General features: G+C 46.8%; 3 protein-coding genes across 4 annotated transcripts; 1 reads left to right on the top strand and 2 right to left on the bottom strand.

Moving 5' to 3' along the window:
• Window positions 1-725: 725 nt before the first annotated feature.
• On the top strand, window positions 726-1,486 carry LOC310809999 (guanine nucleotide-binding protein G(I)/G(S)/G(O) subunit gamma-12-like; the record flags this gene model as incomplete). The annotated part of the gene is made up of 2 exons (XM_083677575.1): window positions 726-821; window positions 1,361-1,486. 2 exons carry the CDS (start codon window positions 726-728, stop codon window positions 1,484-1,486), a joined length of 222 nt encoding a protein of 73 aa, XP_083533701.1.
• Window positions 972-6,956, bottom strand: fbxw9 (F-box and WD repeat domain containing 9). The gene is made up of 8 exons (XM_083677574.1): window positions 6,633-6,956; window positions 6,320-6,455; window positions 6,047-6,197; window positions 4,786-5,812; window positions 4,413-4,561; window positions 3,903-4,106; window positions 3,637-3,702; window positions 972-3,410 (listed from the first exon to the last, which is right to left on the bottom strand). Exons 2-8 carry the CDS (start codon window positions 6,451-6,453, stop codon window positions 3,342-3,344), a joined length of 1,800 nt encoding a protein of 599 aa, XP_083533700.1. The 5' UTR covers window positions 6,454-6,455; window positions 6,633-6,956; the 3' UTR covers window positions 972-3,341.
• A 759-nt stretch (window positions 6,957-7,715) lies between these two features.
• Window positions 7,716-24,902, bottom strand: LOC310809534 (transportin-2). 2 transcript variants are annotated; one of them, XR_014554401.1, is made up of 26 exons: window positions 24,834-24,902; window positions 22,795-22,894; window positions 22,419-22,494; window positions 21,561-21,710; window positions 20,974-21,080; window positions 20,581-20,714; window positions 20,352-20,433; window positions 20,017-20,139; window positions 19,773-19,891; window positions 19,491-19,551; window positions 18,618-18,789; window positions 17,926-18,078; window positions 16,793-17,018; window positions 16,378-16,549; window positions 16,145-16,231; window positions 15,947-16,054; window positions 15,267-15,425; window positions 14,926-15,013; window positions 14,700-14,798; window positions 12,927-13,022; window positions 12,485-12,560; window positions 12,201-12,300; window positions 11,686-11,760; window positions 11,305-11,445; window positions 10,789-11,100; window positions 7,716-10,757 (listed from the first exon to the last, which is right to left on the bottom strand). XR_014554401.1 is itself a non-coding variant. In XM_083676839.1 (25 exons), exons 2-24 carry the CDS (start codon window positions 22,891-22,893, stop codon window positions 11,338-11,340), a joined length of 2,670 nt encoding a protein of 889 aa, XP_083532965.1. In that variant the 5' UTR covers window position 22,894; window positions 24,834-24,902; the 3' UTR covers window positions 7,716-11,100; window positions 11,305-11,337. The 2 variants fall into 2 exon arrangements, 1 of the variants encoding a protein (XP_083532965.1); XM_083676839.1 differs by having other exon boundaries at window positions 7,716-11,100.
• Window positions 24,903-24,973: the final 71 nt, after the last annotated feature.

Raw genomic sequence — 24,973 nt, 5'->3', positions numbered from 1 at the left:
ACCCTAGAATCATAGCTCAAATGAATAATATTTATATTATTACACTTTTGTGCTAATGGATTAAATGTAACAACAAATACAAAATACAAGTTTAAGTTATATTAATTAATGATATCCCCTGCTGCTGCCAGACTGTGCCATTCATGCCCATACACACACACACACACACAAACACACACACACACACACACACACACACAAACACTGTCCATGCCGTCCTGCAATCTCTTTCAACATCAGTGAGGATTGGCAAGGGATGTGTGATGTTGCTGTGACATTTCCAGAGCTGTACGTGTCTGGCTTTTAAACCTGACACACATCACAGGGGCTTTGAAGCGCCCTCCACAGTGACCTCCGCATCTGCGCTGACCACAGAGAGCAGAGGACAGGTTAAAAGGAGAGGAGAGGTGTCACTGCAAACAGAACCTGGCATCTTCTCACCCAGTGATCGTGAAAGCCGTCATTTCTGGAGCTAAACACATATCTTGAGGATGGGAGAGCACAGGTTCTGAATGAGCATTTAAGTTTTAAGCAAATTCTGAATTGGATTGTTTTAATTTCTACGTTTTATAGACCTCATAGGCTTTCAAGGTCTCATTCAAAAAAGGATTCCAGTATAAAAGTGACATCAATTCCTCTACTTAATATTGAAGGAGGAGAGTGTTCAGACTGTAAACAGGTACTAAGAGAGGAGGTTTGTGGAAGAGTGTGCCTCTCTGCTGTAGATGATGTCAGGAAAGGTGTGCAGCAGTAACAGTGTCTTACAGGCACGAAGAGCTGTTGAGCAACTACGTGTGGAGGCAAGCACAGAGAGGATCAAGGTGAGAATGAGTGTGTGTGCATTTGTGTGTGTGCATGTGTGTGGGTGCATGCGTGCGTGTGTGTGTGGGTGTGCGCGTGTGTGTATGTATCATGAAATGCATTGTTTCGGTGCAGAATTCATGTTAGGAATGAAACAACTGTGAGATAAATTGAGAGAAAATACACATTTTATTGTGTGTGTCAAAATGTTGCTTATAGGACAGAGAAACGTTCGGAGGAACGGAATCGTGTGGACTACACACAGTACGTGTTCCAGAGACAAGTCTTGTCAGGCTACGCGCCATGAGACAAACCTTGTCTGAGTGGCAGTGTCTAGATTCTGCCCTCAACAGTGGGCATCACCCCTCATTTTAACAACCAAATAATGGACATGGAGCAAATCTTAATAATATGTAATACTAATATGTAATATCTGACCAATTGCATATGTAACTGTGATTCTAAAAGCTGTCACGTGTTGGATGTACATGCAGTATGTATTGGACAAGCTCCCAGTAATGTAATTCCCCCCCCCTCTCTCTCTCTGTCTCCCCCCTAGATCTCTCTAGCAGCTGCCCAGCTGGTGCAGTATTGTCAGGAGCACAGACAGAGTGACCCCCTCCTCACTGGCATCGCTGCCTCCTCCAACCCCTTCAAGGACAAGAAGACCTGTTTGCTGCTGTAGCACCTTCACAGACGCTGGTTCTCCCCCCTCAGCATCACAGCACGGTCACAACCGTGGGAGTCAGGGCACATTCAGACTGAAACGGATGACATGGATGACATGTTCGTCTATGCATACAACTCTCTCTCTAAAACAGAATGTGGCGGTGTGGCACCGTCCGTCACAAGCAGAACCCTCCCTAACTTTGTACACTTTGTCAGCTGCGGGGATAAAGACAAACAAGAAAAACCGACAAATGTATTTTGTGCCCGTCGTCGGTCAACGTGTGAGCCCCATGGGAAAACAGTTGGCTCCGTCATGTTTTTTGACGGATACGAAAAGGTCCTATCTGAACGCGCCCTCAGACGCTCTTCTTATATTGGTTGCCTGGCTAGAAGTTAAGACTAAAAGCTGGTCCTCAGTGTCTAGACAGCAGAGGTGTGTGCATACCTTCTGTAGTAGCTCGTAGATACGACAGTGAGACTAAAACACAGAGCGGTTTCCAAATAAATAACTCGGAAGCGATGGAAATAAATCATACGCAGCACATCACTCATCACACAGTAAGAAATAATATCATTCAATCTGGAAGCAGTGCCGTTAGAACTGATTAGGTGATTGAGATGATTGTACAGTACAACATGTCAGCGAACGCAGCATTAACAGTGCAGAGTGAGATAGATAGCTACCGTAGGACTGTATGTGCAACAAGAACAATCGGGTGAGAATGCATTGTTTACATGAAGGCTAAGGAGATTTGGAGGTTTCGCACTCAAGTTTCTACAGTTGCCGCACTTAGCCTTAGGGTAGATGCTATGAAGCTGCTGATTCCATTAGATGGTAAGAGATGCAAAAGCACTTTGGGTCACCTTAAGTAACAGCGACTACAGAGGGAGAAAATGTGTCAATGTGTCAATGACAAACATGCTATGGTACTGTGAGACCATTTTGATCCCATTCATTCACAGATAGGTACGTATACAAAAGACAATCAGTAGGTCAGAGATGGCTGGACTGGCCATGGTGGTTCTGTATCTATTTACATTGCCACAGAGCAGACAGCCAACTGATCTTTGAGAAGACTTAAAAGACATTACACACCAACATCAACGTTTGTAAAAAGCTTTCTATGTACCTTATGTGTTATGTAGATTCGGTTATATGCCTCAACCCCGAAATGAATGGGAAAGATGAGCACTGTCTTATTTGCTAAATTTCATTTGGTGGACATCTTTTTCCATTCATTTGGTGTTGAGGCATGTAGCTGAGGTAGCCCTGTTGAGGCATGTAGCTGAGGTAACCCTGCCTGCGACTTCTAAGCCCACATGTTGCCCTCATACAGCACCACATGGACGTTCTCTAAACTGCAGTGGAACGGTTTGTCTGTGAAACCTCGCCAGTTCCACTAACTTGGAGGTCTGACAGCATCTGACAAATCTTTGATTTATTCATGGAATGCTAATTGTAAACTGTCATTTGGAATGTCTGCAATACTTGTGTCAGTTGTCTTGAAAGTGTAACCTTTAGTAGAGTAACTGCTGTCACTTGAAACTTCCACCTTAAAGCTGGAATCCAGATAACTGCTCTTTTCCCCCGTCGCAATGACAGACACACACACCACACTGCCCTCAGCCAGATGTCAAATTACTTCACAAATACTTGGGGAAGAACTTCAAAAGGCAATCACTTCTTTTCTTAAAGACACACAAAAGTGGTTAGTTTTTTCTGTCTATGACACTAGTCCTTCACATCGACATGCTCACAGCATGTGTGGTTCTGTTCTGTACAGAAATGCCCGATCCATAATCATTTCACATCCTATTGTTGGTCTTCAACGTAGGGTTGTGTTGCCTAGGGTGGTCTCTGGACCCCCGCCTCACCGTCTGGCCCTCCACACCTCCACGTCACTGGCGGCGATAGCCAGCACTCCCGCCTCCACACTCAACTGTCAGACAGGAGGAAAAAAAGGGGAGTTTTTATGTGCTCAAAATATGCCAAACAAATTCCTGTCGAGACCCATAGAGTGAACTGAACTGAGGGAGGGCGGGAGAGATGAGAGGGTGGTACGCAAACAAATCTCCTAAATGAAGTCACAGATGCAGTCAACATCATGCAAACTCATCATGACACGGTCTTAGAACTGGAGTAAGACAAAAGGCAGAGAGACTCACCCCGTTAACCCCGTCTTGGTGGTGCAGTGTGCATAGCGTCCTTGGGGGGGCGCAAGGGAGATGCACCTGAATTTAGCGCAAGAGGAACAGGGAAGGGGGAGCGGCACAGGCGTTATGTACATTTCATAAAAGCACAACGGACCACAAACTACTGCATCATCCTTAAAGTCATCTAAGGATATACAACAGTGGGCCTCAACCAGTGCATAGAGAGCCATGGGAGAGAGAGAGAGAGAGAGAGAGAGAGGGCTCCAGGCCCTACCTACCTTGATGGTGCGGTCCGAGGAGCAGGTGTAGAGGGTTCCTGGGGATTTGTGGATGCCGGTGACCAGTGCGGTGTGTCCCACGTCAAACTGGGACGCAAACTTCAAGGAGCCAGCCTGCATGGAGAAGGCGTGGAGCATGCCTCGGTTGTCCCCCGCCCACACCTCACTGCCACTGTAGGACATGGACAGCAGGTAGGAGCTCAGCTGGGGAGAGAAGACAAGTCAACAACATGGAAACACACAGGTGCCCCCCCCACACACACACGCACTTTTCACTGACAAACTATCTTCTAATGGGGAGGAGTGTTTAGCAGAGAGTCAAATGTTGTGTTCTATTCTGTTGGTTATAGGTGTAGTATTAAATATATGTCTGTGTCTTTAACCCTAGTCTTTCTCTATCATTATACTGTCATACACCCCCACCCCCCTGTATCCCAGTACATATTACAATAAACTTAAAACTCACACTGAACAAATTGTGCTGAAGTGTGTGTGTGTGTGTGTGTGTACCTGGAGTTTCTGCAGTGTTTTCCCTGCTCTGCGGTCATACACAGCGACTGTCCGGTCTTTGCTGCCAGACAGTATGTACTGGTCGTCTGCAGCCAGGCACAGCACAGCGTTACTATGGAGACGGAGGCTCTTCACCAGGGGCTCTGCCACTGCGGCACAGACATATGACATCATCACTGACTGACGCCAGACAATGACTGTACACCAACACTGAACACCATAAAACCACCGGTACTTTTTTCCCCATCCTTGTTTTGTTTGACAGGCATAGATGGGCCACAATCTTTACATTTACATTTATGGCATTTAGCAGACAAATTACAACAAATTTACATTGCAATCTCCTCACCACAGCAGCCCCGGGTGTACTAACCTCTGATGTCGTAGATGCTGACCTTCTTGTCGTAGGTGCCGGCCAGCAGCACGTCCGTCTGGCAGGACAGACAGAGGACGGCGGCGCGGGCCCTGATGAGGCCCCTTTCCGCCCCACCAGCCCCCAGGTCCCACAGCCTGATTGTGCTGTCGAAGGAGCCAGAGGCAAGCAGGGAGTCGCGGGCCGCCAGGCACCACACCCAGCCCCGGTGGGTGCTGAAAAGGCCCTGCCCGCCCAGCGTGCGCAGCAGCGTGCCCTTCGACCCCTTTGACCCATCCCGCAGGTCCCACAGGTTGACGTTCCTGTCACGGGAGCCTGAGGCGCACACCGCCCCTTCTCCCCCGACCAGCAGTACGGAGTTGACTTCAGCGATGTGTCCCAAGGGTAGGGACAGGCGCTCCAGGGCCGGGGGAGGACTGGAGTCTCCAGCCCGGTCCCGGTCCCGCTCTCTCTCCCCCTTGTCTACTCCAGCCCGCCTCTGGTCTGCTGCCTCCTCATGACTGTCTCGGTCCTCCACCCCCACCCTCTCTTCCACCTCAATGGCCTCCAGCACCTGTCTCTCATCTCTTTCTACCTCCATCATGTCCTCCGCTGCAGCCTCCTGCCTCTCCTCTTCCTCCCCCACCCATGGCTCTCCCTCCGCCTGCAGTTTTTCCCCATCCAAAGCTACATCCCTTACTTCCTCCAAGCCGACGCCTACCTCACCTACTGCCATCTCTACCGCCTCGTCAGCCTGGGCCCTGCCCTCTTCCTCAGCCTGGGCCCTGCCCTCTTCCTCAGCCTCTGCTCTGGGTTCACCATTCCCTCCCCCTCTCTCTCCCTGGTCCTGTCGCTCTCTCTCCCTGGCGGCGTGCTCCGCCTGGCCTGCCCAGCAGGTGATGAGCTGCTCCATCTCCAGACAGGCAGTGGGCCAATCAAACATGTCCCGTGGCCCGATGGGGAAGCTCGCTCTTGAGCCTGTTAGCCGGCGTGCCCGCAGCTGCCACGCCGTGCTGTCCTTGCCAACGTTCCCTAAAGCATGACACACCTGTAGAAGGAGAGAGGGGGGGGGGGGGGGGGGGGGGATTTCAAATTCGGACAGAGGAAAGAAGAATAAATAACTTAATCACTGGGCTGATTTAAAAAGATAACGCCTGTATACATTGCCTGAGAGGACAGTCTATCTGCTTTAGGAAACTCTCGTCATTGTAATGCCAATCAAATTAGAGCAGAACCAGACCAAGCTTGGCAGGTATGACGCTGGCCCCCAGCACACACTCGCCTGAGGCAGGACCGTGATGACACACTGTGCTGGAAGGTGCGAGGCAATGCGGGCCACCATCTCCCATGGCAAGGACAGCAAACCACTTCCTTCACCAGAGGGGGAGGGGCTTGGTTCTGCAGAGAGCTGAGACCCTGGACCTGGAGGCAGCCTGTACGAACAGGATGGGGCTATAAGTCTAAACTGCAATGAATTCAAGTCGAGACAAGGAAGTTTGAGACCTATGGAAGTGTGATATCAAAGCAGGAAGATATGTGTTTGAGTGAGACTAACCCTAGCTGCTCAGGCCTGGGGGTTTCATTGTAGTGCTGGTTCAGAAGGCCTTTCTGCCCATCCTGGCCAGCCTCACTCTTTCCTCTCTCTGCTCCTGCCTCCTTTTCCTTCACAGTGACCCGAGGCTCTGACATTACTGCAACCAGGACAGTAGGGCATCAAGTAGCGTCATGCATTTAAAGTTAAAATGATGGCTAAAACGATTTCGTACCATTAAACTGTAGGAACTCAAAGTATTTTTCAGATCTAGATCCAGTGAAACAGTTACTAGCTAGCTAGCTATATGCCATGGCTGGAGAGGCTAAGGACTTACCTAGCTAAAGCTCCTTCTGTCACGTCAAGTCTGACAGTCGCCTCCTCGTGTTTTATGTCATGTCACTTTATCAGGGGTTTATAGCTTGCATAACAATGTAAAGACTAACTTTAGACAAGCGAACTCGATTAGGGTGGTTCATAAGAAGTCACTGTTCGCAGTCAGCTGTTAGCTAGCGACAACTTGTTTGTTCGACAAGTCAGTGAGAGGCGGGAACCAGAATCAAATGTTAGAGCAGGCTACAAGCAAGCGACAAACGACATTATGTCGTGAAGAATGCCATTTTCCTCTCTTCTGAGAACAACACAACTTCTCATCGGCAGTCTTGCCAGCTGCTTGTCTGTGTTCAATCAAACATTTCCGGCGCACAGGAAATGTCGTCATCGGTCATTTCGGGAGGGGGGGGGGGGGGGGAATGGTGCATTCATGACAAGTGGGAAATACGAGCTCCGAGTGGGGACAACTCCATTTGAACGGCCCTCCAACTGGTAGTTGAAAATGGGAAATTCTGAGTACCACGTAATCGCAAGGCTCCTGGTTCGATTCCGACCCTCGACCTATCTTGCATGTCATCCCTCCTCTCTCTCTCCCAATAAAGCAGAAATGCCCTTAAAAACATATTTAAAAAAAAAAAAGGGAAATTCGGGTATCACCTGAATCATCCTTGAGCTCGAGTTTCCGACCTGTAGTTCTCTGACGTCATGTCAACAAGATTACCGGGAGCACGGCAGGATTTTCTGAAGTTTCCGCTAAGTGAACTGGCAATAAAACAACGTTTTTCTGAGCTTCTGAATACATCACAGGTTTTGGAGAGTTGTTAAACTTGCTAAATTGAAAGTTGAAGCGGTTATAACTGGCCAACGTTCGACATCACCAGTGGGCGTTGGTGTTTGGAGTTTTCAACCTCAATTCCACTTAAACGCTCCAAACTCCGAGATCACAGTGGAGAATTCCGAGTTGGTCATGAATGCACCAACAGGGACTCACGCTGGAAGCTTTCTCGGAAATCTGAAGCCACGCCGAACTACTGGGGTACAAAAGTCGAGTTTCCCCTTTACACAAATAAACCACACACACTTTGTTTATTCCCAGCTTGATAGAAAACCTTTTATTTCCCCATTCACAAAAGTAAAATAGAAAGTGATACATCAGTTAACATCCCATCTGCACCACAGTTGAGAAAAAAAAATACCGGTACTACATTAAATTCATTCGCCAGACTGATTTCAGATTGAAACAAAATTATACATGAGTTTTCACATTCTTCCCTTCTTCCCCCAGGTATGCACCAAGCTCTGTCTCCCTCTCAGTCCTACCACTATACATGAATTTGACAAAATCAAATGGTCCGCTATAAAACAACGAAAACAAAATTCTTTAAATAAAAAGAACATAACAGGAAAAAAAACTTTTAAAGTCTAAAAAATTTGTGCACTTCAGCACAAAAACAAAATATTTAAAAAAAATAATAAAACTTAATGAAAACAAAAGCAAATTAACAAATAAAAATTCAAATTAAATAAACAAAAATAAACATCTCATAAGCCTTAAAATAAAATAAAAAGTTAAAAAAAAACATAACTTGTGGAAAACATTTATACTTGAGAATAAGAGTTTGTCAGTTCATTGAGAAATGTTTTACTACGATTTAGGAGGTGGTTAACCTCAACATTTCACCCACTTTCTGGCATAGGACCAGTATCATTTGGAGCATTGTGCAGAAGGCTGTGGCCAAAGTACATATCTGTGCACACCTGTCCTACTCACAACCTGACACCTGTCCGACTCACAACCTGACGGAAGACACCCAACCATCAACACTTGCGTATCAGTTTATCCCTTAATACAATTAAGTGTCACCCACCCTCGAGGGTGGAACAGCTTACAAAAGTGTGCATGAATCAAACAATGCTGTTGCATCAACCACATATTTATCAGTGGGTTGGTGTTAAAATCTCTTACATGGATGAACCAATACATCTCTATAACTTAGCTTTAAATTACATGTTCACAGGTACGCCTGATGGTTAAGGCTATATCATAAGGGTAAAGTTTCAATATTTTCATTATTGACACGCTACATTTTGATGAGCTTTGAGCAAGTCTGACTGGCAATCACAAACTGAGACGGTAACTGACATGCAAGTGTTGATTTTCGGAGTCTCTCTCATCAAGACTCAGTTACATGTCTGACATCACCTTGGGGGAGGTGCAAAGTTAAGTCAAGTCGGCACTCACTCTTACAGTAAAATACAGACAAGTACTTGCGCACAAACACACATTCAATTCAACAGCATTGTCCAACGCGACAGAGCCCTATAGACACTGACACAAACAGATGGATACAGAAAATCACTCCCTCTCAGATGTTAACGTATCCAATCTCAGGGGGAAAAAAAAGAGAACTAGGATCAATATACCCCGACATATCCTACACAGTATCAACGGGTTGTGGAAATAGCAAATAGCAACAGCCGCAAACTAGAGCCAAGTAAACCTGGACATTGTTACTTCTCAGTCTGACTCTAAAGCTGGGCCACACCTGTTATTATCACAGCTGTGTTGCCTTGCCATAGACATACATAGCTCTTAAAGTTAGACTCCTTCGTTAGAAGATGGTGTCCGTCATGAGAGAGTCTGAAAAAAACAATTCTGGAAAGCATGCAACTTTGCTCATAACCATTGACAAGAGGCCATGACGGCCTCTCGTCCTGTCTCATCTCTGCAGACTCATACCAGTGACGTCAAAAGCTCTCATTCTGCAAATGGCTCACATAGAAAGGCCCAGAACATTCTACATTTAGACTGGCTGGAACACTGGGATGTATACTGGATCCAAATACTTGTGACCTCTTTAAACCTATCCCATCCATTTTAGGATGAGTTACTTAAACCTACCCTATGAGTGGAGGCATTAGCCTTACCTAAACTTCTCATTTACCATTCCTTTACGATATCATGACCGTCTTACTTTAGCAAGCCATAACAGTCCTAAAAACACTTAAAGAAAGACATATACCGTAAGATTGGTATATTGCTGTGTATCATTAAGAGTGAGATTCTAATTTCTTACAAAAAAAAGAAAAAGTGCATAATATCAATAAGAACCTGCATCTCATTTTAGTTCTTACTGATGCCGTATCACTCTTTTTAAAGTCCATACTATAAAAAACAAAGAAGCAGTAGCAGCAAACGGATTATCATTTTTACTACAGTATAACTTGTTGCAGTGAGTGATTCTTCTTCTATCGGATTGATTTAACCTCATGTCTGACTATGGCATCAGTGGATCTCAACACTAAAGAAAGCACCGGTCTCCTCGGAGGCAAGTGAGGTTAGATTAGTTGGGATGGGGGGCAAAATAATCAAGTGTTTGTAACCTTAGAACGATAAGCCTCCCATTACAATTGTATCTAAATGTAATAATCAACTTGAAACACTCAAGACACGCACATCACTTAACAAGAGGTGACTCATTGCCATGCAAACCTTTCTCTCATTCCCTTATCGGAGCTAGAAGAAAAATGACATTTTCAGCGTTACAGTTAATGATTCCTGGAAGGATTACTGCTGTGGTAAAAACTTGGGAGGAACAACAGATTACGTTTACATTAGTCCTTCGCTTCAAGGGGAAAAAATCATTTAAAAGAAAAACTAGTTCTGCAACCAAAGGAAGAGGAAGAAATCAGCTAAATGTACATGTCTTTATAAAAAAAAAGAAAAAAAAAAAGAAAAAAAAAAAGATATGACCCAATATCAATGGTATGTAGTACTGTCTATGAATGCTTGTGTAGTAAAGGTGCAATTACTCTTTCTTTAACTCTACCTCCCCATTATTACATAGTAAAGCATCTCATGCTTTTTCCTCTGGCTAGCTAGCCTCAGCGTGGCTAGAAATGTTAGCGCTACATCAGTCCCACCCACAGCCAGTTAAGAGATTATCAATGCTTATTGTGTATGTGAATGAATGTGCTGGTGCACCCAGTTCTCGTTCAAGGCAACTACCTGCCTGCCTGAACATGTCTATTATATGTGTGCCAGTCTACATACATGTGCGTGTTGTGGTTTATCTGTGGCTCATGGGCTGGTTTAGGTTTTCCTTTATATATTTGTTTTTAGCGGTCGCTGCCTCCCCCGCCCTCCCCCCTCCCACCACAGCTCTCCTCTACCTTGTTATTTATGCAGTTATCAAAAGGGGCCTCTAGCCGGCCCCGACCTAGGCTTCCCTCCCTCCCTCTAGAATCCCTGTGGTTCGGTTTTGTCTGAGTGCGTCGGATTTAGTTTGGCGTTTGAATCCAGAGGTTGTTTCCCCAGTCCCTCCCACCCTCCCACCCACCCTCACAGAGACACACAGGGCGCGGGGCTGTCCAGAGGGGGCAGGCCAGTCGCGTCCCTCTCCCCCCACGATCAGGGCAGTGCAATTAACACAGATGGATGAGTTCCCCCAGTAACCCTCCCGTAGATTAACCTGGAAAAGAGGAAGAGAAAGGGGGGGGGGGGCACAGAGAATGTTACCATTGAGTAACAAAAAGAATATGTAGTGAGGGGAAACAAATCCTAGGACTTTCACAAGCTAAAAACAGTCATCTTCCAGACATAGCCACCCTGTTGATCCAGGTGAGTTGAGGTGTGTTTGGGGGCGGGGGGGGGGGGGGGTACACTTTGTACGTACCTGACAGGCGTGTCCTGTGTCGGCGAGGGGGGGCTACACGCCATAACAGGCCGACAGCCTCTCCTTCAGTAGGGGGGGGAACTGCTCAGAGAACTGCTGCCAGTTCTCCTCGCCCACCTGGTCCTTGAAGCCATGCAGGATCTTAACAATGACAGAAGACTTGTTAAACCAAGAGGCCAAGACTTGTTTATGGACTGGGCAACATGTTTTGTACTGAACTCAAGTTTCACACTACCACACTTCTCAGAGTCTTAAACATCCACAAGATTAGTTCAGATTTCTAATGTATAGATCATCATCATCATAGGAGCACGTATTCTACTTTTATCCTGAGGATCAAACTTTAAGTGATTTATTTAGGTTTATAACTTCAGTACTAACCTTATAGAACATGTCTCTGAGGTCATCCTTAGGGCTAACCCATGAGGCCACAGCATCACAGAAGAAGATGAAGTCCTGCGCACACACACATTACAATCTGATCACCACTAAAATTACACTGAACACGCTGGTTAGAATGTAGCACAAATGAACACATTGTACATCCAGTCAATACAGTGCGCCTTCTCTCACCAGAGCGATCTCAGAGTATAAAAGCATCCACACGCTTGATACAGATTTCAAATGTCTTGTCTTGAGATCATCATCAGATGCTAACAGAGGCAACACGGCAGGATATGGTATAATATGTTGATAATATGTTTTTAGGGCATTTCTGCTTTATTGGGATAGAGATAGTAGAGATTGACAGGAAGGATGGGTGAGAGGAGGGATGACCTGCAGGATATGTCGATGGCCGGAATCGAACCAGGGACCTTGCAGTGCTACGCCACTGAGCGCCCCCAACAACCACACATTTGAAACACATGTTCACCCCCCCCCCTCCCCTCCCTCACCTGCACCACTCCTCCAGGATTGACTCCGATCATCATGCAGATTCCACGGAACGCAGAGTCTTTCTCCTCGTTGTCCCGGATGTTTCTCAATGATGTGCACCTAATGATGAGAGGAGAGTGTGTGTTGATTAGACAGGAGCATCCTTGGTTTCCAATCCACAACGAAGCATCTCATTTGTTCTCCGATAAGTAATGTACTGTGCAGAGACAAATGCCACTTGTCGCCAAAAAGTTAAAAAAAAAAAAGGTGAGAGAGAAACAGGGGGAGGGGGAGGGAGACTCACCATGGTCGAATGAACTGCTGTAGCTGGGGTGCTACCTCCTGAGGACACACGTACCCCAGCCTTCCAATCGTAATGGCTGTCCCAGAGGAAAACAGGAGAGATAAGAGATTCATGTCAATACCAACAGGGTAAGTGATGGTACACAACCAAGGCTTAGTAGGGGTTTTAGAGTGTCACCCGCGTTGAGCTGCCTATCCACACACTCAGACCTTTAACTTCTACATGCAACATTTCAGATTTCGAATGTCTGTTAAAGTGATCATCATAGGTGTGGGCTTAGACTAGCCTAAATACATCATCCCTGGGTTAGTCTCAATCTATTAACGTACGGTGGGTTGAAAGTCATCACCATGGTAGTTGTGTGCACCAGTACTCTCTGGGGTCTTTGGCCTGTGTGTGTGTGTGTGTGTGTGTGTGTGTGTCTGTACAAGTGAGTTTGTACCTGTATTCTCCAGGAGGGTCTTGGGTGTGTTTGGTCTGTTGATGATCTCCACCAGGTTGTTGAGGACCATCCCCACGTAGGGCTGCATCTCTGCTCCTGAGGCCACCAGAGAAGAAGACCGCAATCAATCAATAAGCCACACCACTGTATGAGAGCATCATATTTCACTGTCAAATTTCAGTATTCAGTTAACGCCTTAGTAATCATCTCTATCAAAACGCCACCGCCCAGCATGGGCACTGATTTGAGTGAGTGAATCTCCAATAGGCTCTTGTGATTGTTACTCTATACGATCATCAACATGGCTGTGGTTGGGCTTGCCTCCCCTAGCTCACCTTTACAATCCCCTTCCTCTTGCTTGGTAGCTGTCCCTGTAGCAGAGATATTGCACACTGTCACTACTCTGACTGCAGCCCTGTCATGCTCCTCACACAACACACCCGCGCACACACACACACACACCTCACAAATTGTTAAGAGTCTCAAACGGCAGGACCAACCACACTGGGGACCTTGCTGCACAGATCAGTTAGGGCAGAGTCTATCTGGAGTTAGGCTTAACATGCTTCAAATCCAAAAGGGGACAGGCTGTAAGTGATTATATTCTCAAGCAGGCCTACTTCAGAGCGCACACTCCTACATGCAAGTGAGATACCAATCCTCAGAAGTAGAGGTCTTCAGGGGTCCACCCGAACCCCAAACCTGGTCCAAAAATGTAACTAGCCCTCTGGTCTGTCTCATGCATTGTTGGATTGCCACGGGTTTCGGGGTAAATGACACGACAGCGTCCCCAGTGACCCCAAGCGGACCCGATAAACCGCTCTGATCACGAGAGCGTCGCATTGTCAGTTGGGGTAGTAGGAGTTTTAGAGTGTCACCTGCATTGAACCGCCTATCCACACACTCAGACCTTTAACTTCTACATGCAACATTTCAGATTTCGAATGTCTGTTAAAGTGATCATCATAGGTGTGGGCTAAGACTAGCCTAAATCCTACATCATCCCTGGGTTAGTCTCAATCTATTAACGTACGGTGGGTTGAAAGTCATCACCATGGTAGTTGTGTGCACCAGTACTCTCTGGGGTCTTTGGCCTGTGTGTGTGTGTGTACACATGAGTTTGTGCCTGTATTCTCCAGTAAATCAATATAAAAAACCTGTTTTGGCCATTTGTCCCCGATTCCCACATTGGAAGAAGACGTCTGCGTTATAACATCACAGGCTAATATTTGGTTTTCGCAATCATGTTCATCATGCCACATTCAACCATTCACTTCCAACTGTATGGGTGCGTGCATGAATTGCCTCTCCCAGCTGTGGACCAAGTTCATGGTATTCGGGGACAGAGAAAGTCTGTTTCTAGCCTAATTGTTAATCACTCGAGTCTAATCGGGTTGTGAGTTCGTATTGGACCAGTGTAGTTTCGTTGTTCATGGGTAAGTTTGGGTTCGGGGGCTGACCGTCCATGGGTCCGTTCTTGGTCTCTTGATTTAAAAAGAAGAACGGGTCCGTTCAGGGTCGGTTAGGAAATCCATCGGTCCGTTTCGGAAACCCGAGAAGACCTCTAACTCAGAAGCATAAGATATAACGACAACAGCATCATAAGCTCAGTTCAGTCCACCAATGTCCTTGTTTGTTAAGTGAATAAAGATTATTTGGGGATTTAATCCTCTTTAGTGGTGCGTGTCTGTGTCATCCTTTTTGGTATATGCATGTGAGCTAAAAAGACAGAGAGCAAGAGAGCAAGTCAGGCCACAGCTAACCCCAACTCACCCATCTGCATAGCGATCTCTCCGATGGCCCAGGTGGCGTTGTTACACACAGAGATGAACTCTGGATTCAGGTTGAGGCCCAGGATGGGCATGAACTCAGCTGAGGAGAGGAACACACACACACAGGTTACCCCACACGTAAAACACCACTTGAAGACACCAAACACACTGATAATCCATTTCTTCAAGTGGGTTGGGTAGTCTATGCTCCCATGTGGTTGACTCACCGATGCAGGGTTTGACATGAGGGAAGCAGGCCTTGGTCAGATCCCCCAGCAGCGCAAAGGAGCTCTGTCTCACCTCTGGCATATTGTCCTTGAGAACAGAGAAACATCAGATAAGTGTCACAAAAACAACCATCCAACCACACCCACCTACCCAACCAGTTTAGAGTCACAAAAACATCCACCCACACTTGCAGAGTTTTATCAGTCCTCGCCAAAACATCACAAACACAAACTCACCACCACATCAAAAGAACACTCCAAGACATCAGGTAGAATACCGTTTCATTGACTCGTTTCAAATCACTCAAACATTCAAATGTCAGCCTGGACCTCCTGTGTACCTGCATGCACTGGAAGAGCAGGGTCATGATGTTGCTGCGGGCCACCAGCTGCTCCACACTGCCCCCCAGACCCTCGGCTAGACCACTCAACAGGTCCAGAGCCACGATCATGAAGTCCTTATCTGGGGCCTCGTACTGGTCCGGATGCTGATTATACATCTATAAGGGAGGTGGGGGGGTGGGGGGGGGTAGACGGGTCAGTGGGCTGCTTTTACTAAGGCGACTATGTAAAATAGTTAATTTATGCTTTCATCAACGGATATGGATTATAGTGCATCTGTTGCTTTATAACCGTGTTTTTGTTTATAAGACGTTATAGGACTCAATAGATAGGTTCATAGAACTGCTGCCAGAAATGACCTTTTAAACCAGGAGGCCAAGAATTTTTGGGCTTCAAGGAATTGTTTATGGACTGGGCAACATGTTGTTTTGTACTTTCTCTGTCACACTACCACATTTCTCAGACTCTTAAACATCCACAAGGTTAGTTCAGATTTCGAATGTCTAGAGATCATCATTGGGTGTGGAGGAGCAGATATTCTACTTTGAGCCCCATAGTCTTTACAGATGTATCCTGAAGATCAAGCTTAGTGTGAGTAGTCAGTGTTCATAATGCAGACTGGTTGAGTGGTCCTACACGGCAGGCTACTGTGTGTTTGAGTGTGTATAGATGTTCTCACCATGGCCTGGGCGAGAGTCTTCTGCACCAGGGTGACACAGCGCTGGTACACAGGCTCACAGTAGGGCAGGAAGCCACTCTGCAGGGCTGTGGCCACCGACGACAGACACTAGAGGCCGAGAGAGAAGATTGGTAAGAGAGAGACTGCAACTAGACACAAAATTCCCCAATTTGTTTCTCTTTTAGTGCGATCTCTAACCTCCAGCAGTGGGAACAGATCCTTGTCCTCGTCCTTCAGCTCGTTCCATTTGGCGATGAGGGGGGGCATCAACTTCTGGATGTACTCCTGAGAGAGAAGACAAATAAGCTCATACAGTTAGAACACCGTTCTTTATCATCTACATACACTTGACAAGCTGTAGCTGGGTGGGTGATTGAGGGTTTTTTTGGGCTATTTAAGGCTATTTATTAGATGGTGTAGTCCAGACTTACAGGCTGGTTAAGGTGGTGTCCCACAGAGTCTGCCAGCGTTCCGATGGCGTCGTAGAGGATGAGAAGGTTCTTGTGCTGGTACTTTCCGAAGGCAAACACCAGCGTGTCCAGGATGAAGCTGAGGTACGGCACCAGCTCTGTACACGCTTCCTCCTCCAGGGTGGCAAACGCACTGAGGGAGGGGACAGGTGAGGAGGGAGGGGACAGGTGAGGAGAGGGGGGACAGTCAGTGATAGAGATTGGACAAGTAACGCACAAGCACATACATGGACACAAGCGGAGCCACATTTACAATGCTATAATATATGTCAGAAGTACGACTAGTTGGTGTTTGTATGACATGGACATTATAAGAGGCTCATGAGCAGTGCAGTGATAGGTGACACACCCCCCCCCCCCCCCACACTTCACAGACCTGCAGGCGGCCTCCTGAACCCTCTTGTTGCCGTCCAGGATGCGTTTGAGCAGCTCTGTCATGAGGGGTTTGAGGTGCGAGTCGGGGGGCTGGCTGACCACCCAGTGGGCGTAGCGACTGAGGGTCCAGCAGGCGATGGAGCGGACCAGGGCCTTCTTGTCACACAGACACTGGATGAGGTGGGGGATGAGCTCTGGCAAGTAGGGCACCATGCCCTGCATACAGCCTTGGGAGAGGGGGGGGGGTGTCACAGAGGAGAGGGTGAGTTCACAACACAATGGAAAACAACTGTGATCTGTTCATCTGATCACATGTATTTTTGCGACTGTTCTTGGTTCTAGTCATCATAGCTGTATCAGTAGAACTTGAATATCGTATGAATATATTTGTTATTTTAACCACAGTGTGTTATGTCTGGATGGTTCCTTTCATGGCAATAACGCCTGTTTGAATTTGAATCTAGCTGGTGTATCTCGACAACTGTCAGCCTATTCCAGCATTCTAACATCCGCATCATTTGTTTACATGTGAAGGAGCGCCAGCTGGGGCGGTGTGTGTGCTTTGATATACAATATTCTCTCAAATGAAATCCAATTAGTCCATATCCTATTAGCCCGTGTTAACTAGGTCAGCGGAAAATATATCGGTCATCACCTACGCTTTGTAACGACAGTGCTGTGTCACGATGCACATTCAACATCCTGGAAGTTTCGCTACTGACTAAACACTAACTGGGCCGGAAAACTGGGATACCAATGATGGATAACAGATAAGAAAAAACCTAGCTTGATAAATGTGAGTGAGTATATCATCTCAGTGAAGTCTGTAAATGAATGGCTATGACCAGAAGGCCATGAGGCAGGGTGGCTTGGAATCTCCCTGTGGGTTGCACCTAATAAGTGTTTTGAGGAAACTTGTGGGACGTCATGAGAAGTAATGCAAGCTAGAGCATAAACTTCCCTTCACAGCGGCACGCCTTGGGTCAGACAGTATGAATACTGAAACATCACAGACGAGTCTCAAGTGTGAAAGTGTCCATCACACCCAAAGCGGCCACAGAGAAGGAAGAAGGAGAGAAAGAGAGAGCAAGAGAAAAGAAAACAGAGTGAGAAACTTGAAGTGTGAGTTCCTACCCTCTGCGATGGCCCCAAGCACCAGGATGCCAGACTCCTTGATGACCCAGTCAGGGTGGAAGAGCAGGCCCTTGAGCAGGGGCAGGAGGTGGGGCAGCAGATCGTCACGGAACACGTTGGCCAGCACATCCAGTGCTGCCGCAGAGCACTTACCTACACAGGGATAGGAAGAGAGGAAGTAACACAAACTTTTAGATCATCAGCTCTCTTCCCTCCAACAGTGATGTGAACAATACAATTCAGAACTCAAGAAAAAACACCAACAGTCCTTTTTAACAACGACTGGTGATGCAATAATGGGCCAAAATCTACTACTTGTAAAGACAGGGAAAAGAAACAATTCTGCTTGTGCCAGGCTATCAAATATATCATAGCAGCTACTCCACAGCTGGTCAGGTTAGTTGATCCAAATAGCCACCTAACCTAGACCCCATTCACACTACCAAGGCTTGACATGTCTTGGCTGGCTGGTATCGCGAGCTTCGTATGGCTGGTTGGTGTGAATCTTCTGGCTAGCTAGAGCATAAGCTTCCCTTCACAGTGGCACGCCTTGGGTCAGACAGTATGAATACTGAAACATCACAGACGAGTCTCAAGTGTGAAAGTGTCCATCACACCCAATGCAGCCACAGGAGGACATCATTTCTAGCCTCATTCTGGCGTCAGTTTGAAAAAAGGGGTTCCCCACTCACGTAGATTCCAGTCAGACAGCGTGTCGTCATCATCGTCATCATCCTCGTCGATGTCTTCACTCTCCTCACCCTCTACCCCCTCGTGCTGCAGGGTGACTGTGCGGGACTTGTGGAAGCGGGGCTTGATGTCCTGCTCACTGTCTGGCACCGCCTCGTCTTCCTCCACATCACCCTGGGGAGAGGGAGGGAGAGAGAGAGAGAGAGAAAGACAGACAGGACATGACATTAATGAATGTACCCCTGCCAAGTCTTGGGAGAGGAAAAGAAACCCCAGAATCTGAATCCAAGTGGAGTGAAAGGGGCTAGTGTTTAGATGGATCAAACGAGCTTGAATTCACAGGGCCAGACTAGTTCTACAGCATGATGAAGAAGGTCAGCGGTGATATGTGAGGAATGTGAATAATCTGGATGCAGTGTGGATGAGAGGTCAATGGTTAGCAGGCCCAGACTGGTTTGAGGTTGGTCCCCCTCATTCTACAGCATGCTGCGGCAGTGCAATGGACACCGGGGGGTCACCGACAGAAATAGCAAGTGGGATATCACTTCAGTGAAATCTGCAAATTAATGACTATGACCAGAAGGCCATGAGTCAGGGTGGCTTGGAATCTCCCTGTTGGTTAAACCAAATAGTGTGTTGAGGAAACTTGTGGGACGTCATGAGAAGAAATGAAAGCTAAAGCATAAACTTCCCTTCACAGTGGCACGCCTTGGGTCAGACAGTATGAATACTGAAACATCACAGACGAGTCTCAAGTGTGAAAGTGTCCATCACACCCAAAGCGGCCACAGAGAGGAACGAAGGAGAGGGTGAGATAAGAGAGGCCTGGTTAGGATGAATAGGTGTCATGACCCTCATAAATACAAATAGCTCACCTTCAGAAGAATGATGTCGATCTCAGAGTATTTCATGCCATTCACCAGGATGGGAATGAGCCTGTGGGAGGAGAAAACATTTTAATTGTTTGGTCACACAGCATTCCTCCTATCCATAAGAGTAGGAGCACACAAACTCATATCTATTGTGTTCTAGGTAAGTGTATAGCAACAGAGACACATGTTCCACTTCCTCTACTCCCCTTTAAGTTCCAACTTTGTGTCCTGTTTATATCACACTTATTAGCCTTTAAATTCCCACAGTAGAAGGCTGGTACTCACTGCACCAGGTGTCCAGCCAGAACCTCCTTGCAGATGGGCTGCTCGGCCAGAGTGAGCCAAAACTCACAGGCCTCCAGAGCCACGTTCTCATCTGGGTCCTGGGTCCGTTGCAGCATGTACTGGGGTTGGGGGGGAGAGACACCAGTGTCAGAGGTGGAGATTGGCTGGCAGGATATGATGCGGCAATGTCAGGCATGCAGACTGGTCAGTCAAGGAGTAAATAAGGAAGTGGTCTCGCCCTCACCTGTATGATGCTGTGCATGTGAGGGATGAGCCGGTCGATCCGGACCTCCAACAGCATGACCAGAGCCCTGCACACGTTCTTCCTCACCTCTGAGTCCTCGTCCGCAGCCAGCGCAAACAGGCTCTGAGACAGGAAGAGAGAGAGATGGAAGGAGAGAGAGAGAGAGACAGAGAGAGACACACACAAAGTGGGGGAGAGTAGAGGATAGACAATCAGATGTGATTTGTGCTGACTAGCTCAACAAACACTAAATACATACTGTTACGCGACATGAGTCTTCAACCTGATTGATTAAGACCATTGATTGGTCCAAACTGCCACAGTGCCTTACTGACCTCGATGAAGGTGTCAATGTTGTCCATCAGGGCCTGTGCTCTGCCGATGATGAACTGGTTCACACAGGCAATGGCATGAGATCTGAACGGAGAGTAAAGCCATGAATAACAATTTCACACGGGAGTGAACGAATGTCTTCAGAAGCAACGGTTACAGCCCACATGATGGTATGGTCTGGAGAACTAGGGTAAACGCCAATAAAGTCTCAGGTATATTGGGGACAGAGACCTGATCTTGGGGCTGCAGTGCTTGAAGAACTGCAGGAACTTGGGGATCATGATGTTGAGGGGCCGGTTCAGCGCGTCGCTGTCCAACAGCTCGGACGAGTCCTCGCAGATCTTCTGCAGTGCGCCGAACGAGCCCTGCGAACACAAGACAGAAGCGGTCAAACCCAGAGTAATCCGAGCTGATGAACAGACAGGCAAAGGAGGGCTGAGGGTCTGGATCAGACAGTATGAATACAAGAAGCATCACTGTCAATCACTTGAGGTGTGTTATGCATCATATCCAGATGAACGAGAAGGGGAAAGGGGAGGGTACTTAAAACATTGTGTGAGGAGTGCTCAAAGGCGGTAAAGAGAACTGAAGAAGGGAAAAGAAGGCTGTAAGTGAGGTACGGACCTCGCAGGTGTTGTAGTCCTCAGAATTGAGTAGATTGCAGAGCTGCGGCAGCAGCTCGGGCCACGTTTGCAGCTCTCCTTTGGAGGAGATTGTCGTGATCAGGATGCCTGGGGTTGGGAGGAGGAAAAGGGTTAAGAACCGGGATACAGACAGGGATGCGTGTGATGTGAGCACAGAGGGATAGAGATAGAGTGCTCTCATTTTCCACACAACACTGATTGCTGATCAGTGTTTAACTGCCAACCACAGGCCACAGCCAAGCTCCTCTAACTGATGTGACACAAAGCAACAGGAAAAAAAGCATTCTAAACAGAGCAAAAGTCTGCAAGGACAGAGTGCAGATATGGGTTTGAGAGGCCTCTGGATCAGACAGTATGAATACAAACACCATCATTAACAGTCAGCTGTCATAGTGTGCATCATCTCTGGGGGGAGGGGGGATAAAAGTGAGAGAGAAAAAATGTGGAGATGAGGGGGTGGTTGAGCAAGACGGCCAACCACATTAAGGAAACAAAAATAAAGCAAGTTCTTTAGGCAGAGATGGACATGAATGCCAAGACCAACACAGGCACACAGCCCAGACTCACCGATAGTGGCGCGGATGAGGGGCGAGGGGTCTCCAATGTTGTTCAGACATTCCTGCTTGATGAAGTCTGCCACCGTCGGAGGAAAGTTCTGGTAGTGAGCCTTTACATTGTTCTTCAGAATCAAACCGCTGAGGGAGCGAGTAGGCTCATCTGGAGAGAGGGGGGGGGAATTGAAAAACTAAATTACACAAATGTGTACACCTAAAAACTGAAAACAAGCAAAGAAAGAATGAAAGAGGTGTGTGTATAGTTGCTGGGGGGGGGGGGAGCTGGAGAACAATGACAAAGAACACTAGGACAGTGAAAAAGGTCAGGGGGTTGAAAAGTAAAGAATGTCAGCAATGCAAGTGATAATGGGAGCCAGGGTCAGCAATCATGTAGTCAAAAACATCCCACAGAAACTGTCATCAATAACGCCCAGTCCAAGTACCACTAATAACAAGACAGCCATTGCTGGTATCTAGACAAGTGAAATGCTCACAGAGGAGCATTAAGCGAGGGGACCCAAGTTATACAAAATATTTTAAACATCGAAACATGACTAGCCACACACTTTATGCTCTGTCGTTGCTAAAGCAGACAGGCCTATAGATGCTTTGTCAAAGCATGTTTGAGCTGAAGGTTAGTTGCTGTGGGTCATGGATAGACCATGAACAGAATATGGGGGGGGCCCCCTTTTGAAAGAGTGACATGCACAAGGCCAGAGAGACAGGACTGTTTTTAACTGTGGTTTATGATTGTTGTGAAATGTTGTTCTGCCGCCACTCGTCGAGGGCAGGATGCACCTGTGCAAACGGAGACAGAAGAGCAAATGCACACTCGCAGACACGCCTACCAAGAGAAACGTGGAGAACTCACCTTCAGTTTTCAGTCTGGTGAGGACGAAGATGAGATAGTTGTTGAAGTCAGGGAACTGGTTCAGCTGTTCAAGTTTCTGACGGCGCGGTTAAGGGCAACACTCATAAACGCAACTCATACCAACAACTAAAGAAGCATGCTTTCATTGTAGCACCATACACACAGGGTTACATAGAACACAAAAAAAGACAGAACAACGTCAATACACGGGGTTATATCCAAAGTCGGGAATCGCCTCAAATGTCAATTCTAAACCTACAGATTATTGCTATCAATGAAGGATGTTTTAAAATGAGTGACAGGACTTCGACACACCACACAGTAACACACACAATGGTTCTACTGCCATACTGCCCCCTATAAATGAAGAGGATACTTGTTGCACAGCTCTCTGTGTGGCCGTGTTGGGAGACTGGGAGTCCTTGAGGAGCTGGAGGACCTGTTGCAGTCCCTGTTCATCCGGCTGCCACTCCATCCTAAGGACAGAAAACATAAAAAATGACAGCACCAGTTATGTCCCTCCTCTAACAATTAAAGCGTTCTGGAACAGACAGTGGTACAGCAGAGTGAAAGCCTGCAGGGGTAGAGTGTAGATATGGGTTTGAGAGGCCTCTGGACCAGACAGTATGAATCATTAACAGTCATAGTGTGCATACCTCCAGAGAGACATCTCAGCAATCCAACTCAGTATTATGAAGGCAAGGCCTTTTTTTAAATTGTAAAATGGTGTAATGAGAGCTCAAATATTGTGCAGCTAAGAGTGGTGGTGAGTGGACCTTTTAACAGTTGAATAATTAATGAGGCTAATAAGCAGACACTACTGATGATGGATAAAACCAGGTGTGGATAAGTAGTAGTATATGACAAATGAGAGTTTGACATACTAGGAATAGTTAATGTGATTGTGAAGCCAATAGCCTAACCACCAAACATGTAAAGGCATCAAATATACTCTTGGATACCGTAACATTTAAACTGGCTGCCAGACAAAAGCCATATGCTCACGTATTATGGAAGGCGACACAAGTTGACCGGGTGCACATGGTCTGAGGGTGGTCGAAAAGGGCCTGTGCCGCGCATAAGCAGTGGCTTCTCCCCGGAAATAGGTCTAGCGGACGGGTGAACACAGCAACAAGCGTGTTTCTGGGTGCTCAAACGCAACGCCTCAAATGTAATTGGGGATCGGATTGTGGCACAAAAACGAGGCCATGTCTGTTCTACACAAGGAGCAAAATCTCTCGGTGACCCAGCTTAGCCGCCCTAATCCTCCCCCACCCCCCACGCCACCCGGTTTGTATCCGTCGGTGTACACCATTGATCCTTGCGCTAAAGAGTTGAAACATTCGCTAGCCTACAACTTTGCTGGCAAACACCACATGCCCCTCAGCGAAACATAGCTAGCTAATAGTTACCGGTTTCCAATGGTTTGCTTGTAACGTTAGCAATACTTTAAAATGTAGCTGGCTAGCACAAGCAACATTATCAAAATGTGAGCCCAGTTCGATTAGCCGGTTTCATGTCTACGATCCAAGGCGTGTGTAAACTAGCTAACCTCCCAACGTTTGGATGGATAATTTCGCACCCAATGTTAACTAGTTAGCTTTGTAGCAGCTATACATTTCAGACAAGGTTAATAACTTCAGGACACTCGTACTAGCAAGCTGGCCACACGGGTCTCAAAGGCATTGGCACTTAGGTCATACTGCCACTGAACTTGCCCTTCTCACCACGGCAGTCCCCTGCTTCACCGTCACAAGGCGGTAACGACGTTAGCTAACAAATCAAGGCCAAATGTACGGCCTCGCCACAAATCAACATGGTGATATAATAGTTCGCTAGCTAATTAGACCACTAACTTAATGTAAGCTAATCACGCTGCGTTGCTGCCTTTCTTCTAGGTATGAGGTCGTACTACGAGTAACTTGGTGATAATGTTTACAAACTAAAAATATCCAACAGATTTGGCAAACTTGGCTAGCAAATACAACCTGGGCATGGCAGATAACTGTGTTAGCTAGCTACAAGATGATAGCCAACAAGCTAAACATAGCTAGCTAACAGTTGGCTAACCAACTATGTTGTGATCCTACATCCAAACGCAATGACACAGGACACCCAAATCGTATGATACTAGTGTTGCGTTTCCTTGCCAGCGGCCCAATGTATAATGCAGTAATATAATGTAGAAAGCTACAAGATTACTATCTTTTTAGTTAGCATAAAGCCTATCTCTGGCTAATTAAGCTAGCTAGTAGTGTGGTCAGTTTTGCAGGCTAGCTAGCTAATGCTAAGCTATTTCTTGACAATAATTCTAATCGCTTAGTGACCTGCTTTGTTCCTAATCACCAATTCTCAACATCTTTTCGTTTTAGTTCGTGAAATACAGACAAACAGATTATGAAATAGTCTACGTACAATATTGATTTGTAGATTGAAGTTTCTCAACGGGGCCGCTTCTCTCTCGTGCTTGTGCGTGGATCCTTGTTCTACTGGTTTGAAATGAGCACGCCGATGATCTGTAGGGATGGATCATTTCGGCTTCCGTTCGTTTTCCC

Source organism: Argentina silus, assembly GCF_951799395.1.
Source record: "Argentina silus genome assembly, chromosome: 9".
In the NCBI taxonomy this organism is placed as follows: Eukaryota; Metazoa; Chordata; class Actinopteri; order Argentiniformes; family Argentinidae; genus Argentina; species Argentina silus.
Note: the sequence above shows the minus strand (reverse complement) of the source record. Positions and strands in the feature narration are given on the sequence as shown.

What these genes read in the sequence shown, in the direction of transcription:
- fbxw9 (XM_083677574.1), bottom strand. Translation starts at nt 6,453, where the DNA reads ATGTCAGAGCCTCGGGTCACTGTGAAGGAAAAGGAGGCAGGAGCAGAG. An exon ending in CCCAGGCCTGAGCAGCTAGG is followed by an intron (nt 6,198 to 6,319) that starts GTTAGTCTCACT and finishes CTGTTCGTACAG; the next exon opens with GCTGCCTCCAGGTCCAGGGT. An exon ending in ACCAAGACGGGGTTAACGGG is followed by an intron (nt 3,411 to 3,636) that starts GTGAGTCTCTCT and finishes CCTGTCTGACAG; the next exon opens with TTGAGTGTGGAGGCGGGAGT.
- LOC310809534 (XM_083676839.1), bottom strand. Translation starts at nt 22,893, where the DNA reads ATGGAGTGGCAGCCGGATGAACAGGGACTGCAACAGGTCCTCCAGCTC. An exon ending in CCTCATCCGCGCCACTATCG is followed by an intron (nt 21,081 to 21,560) that starts GTGAGTCTGGGC and finishes TCCCAACCCCAG; the next exon opens with GCATCCTGATCACGACAATC. An exon ending in GCTGTCTGACTGGAATCTAC is followed by an intron (nt 18,079 to 18,617) that starts GTGAGTGGGGAA and finishes ATCCCTGTGTAG; the next exon opens with GTAAGTGCTCTGCGGCAGCA.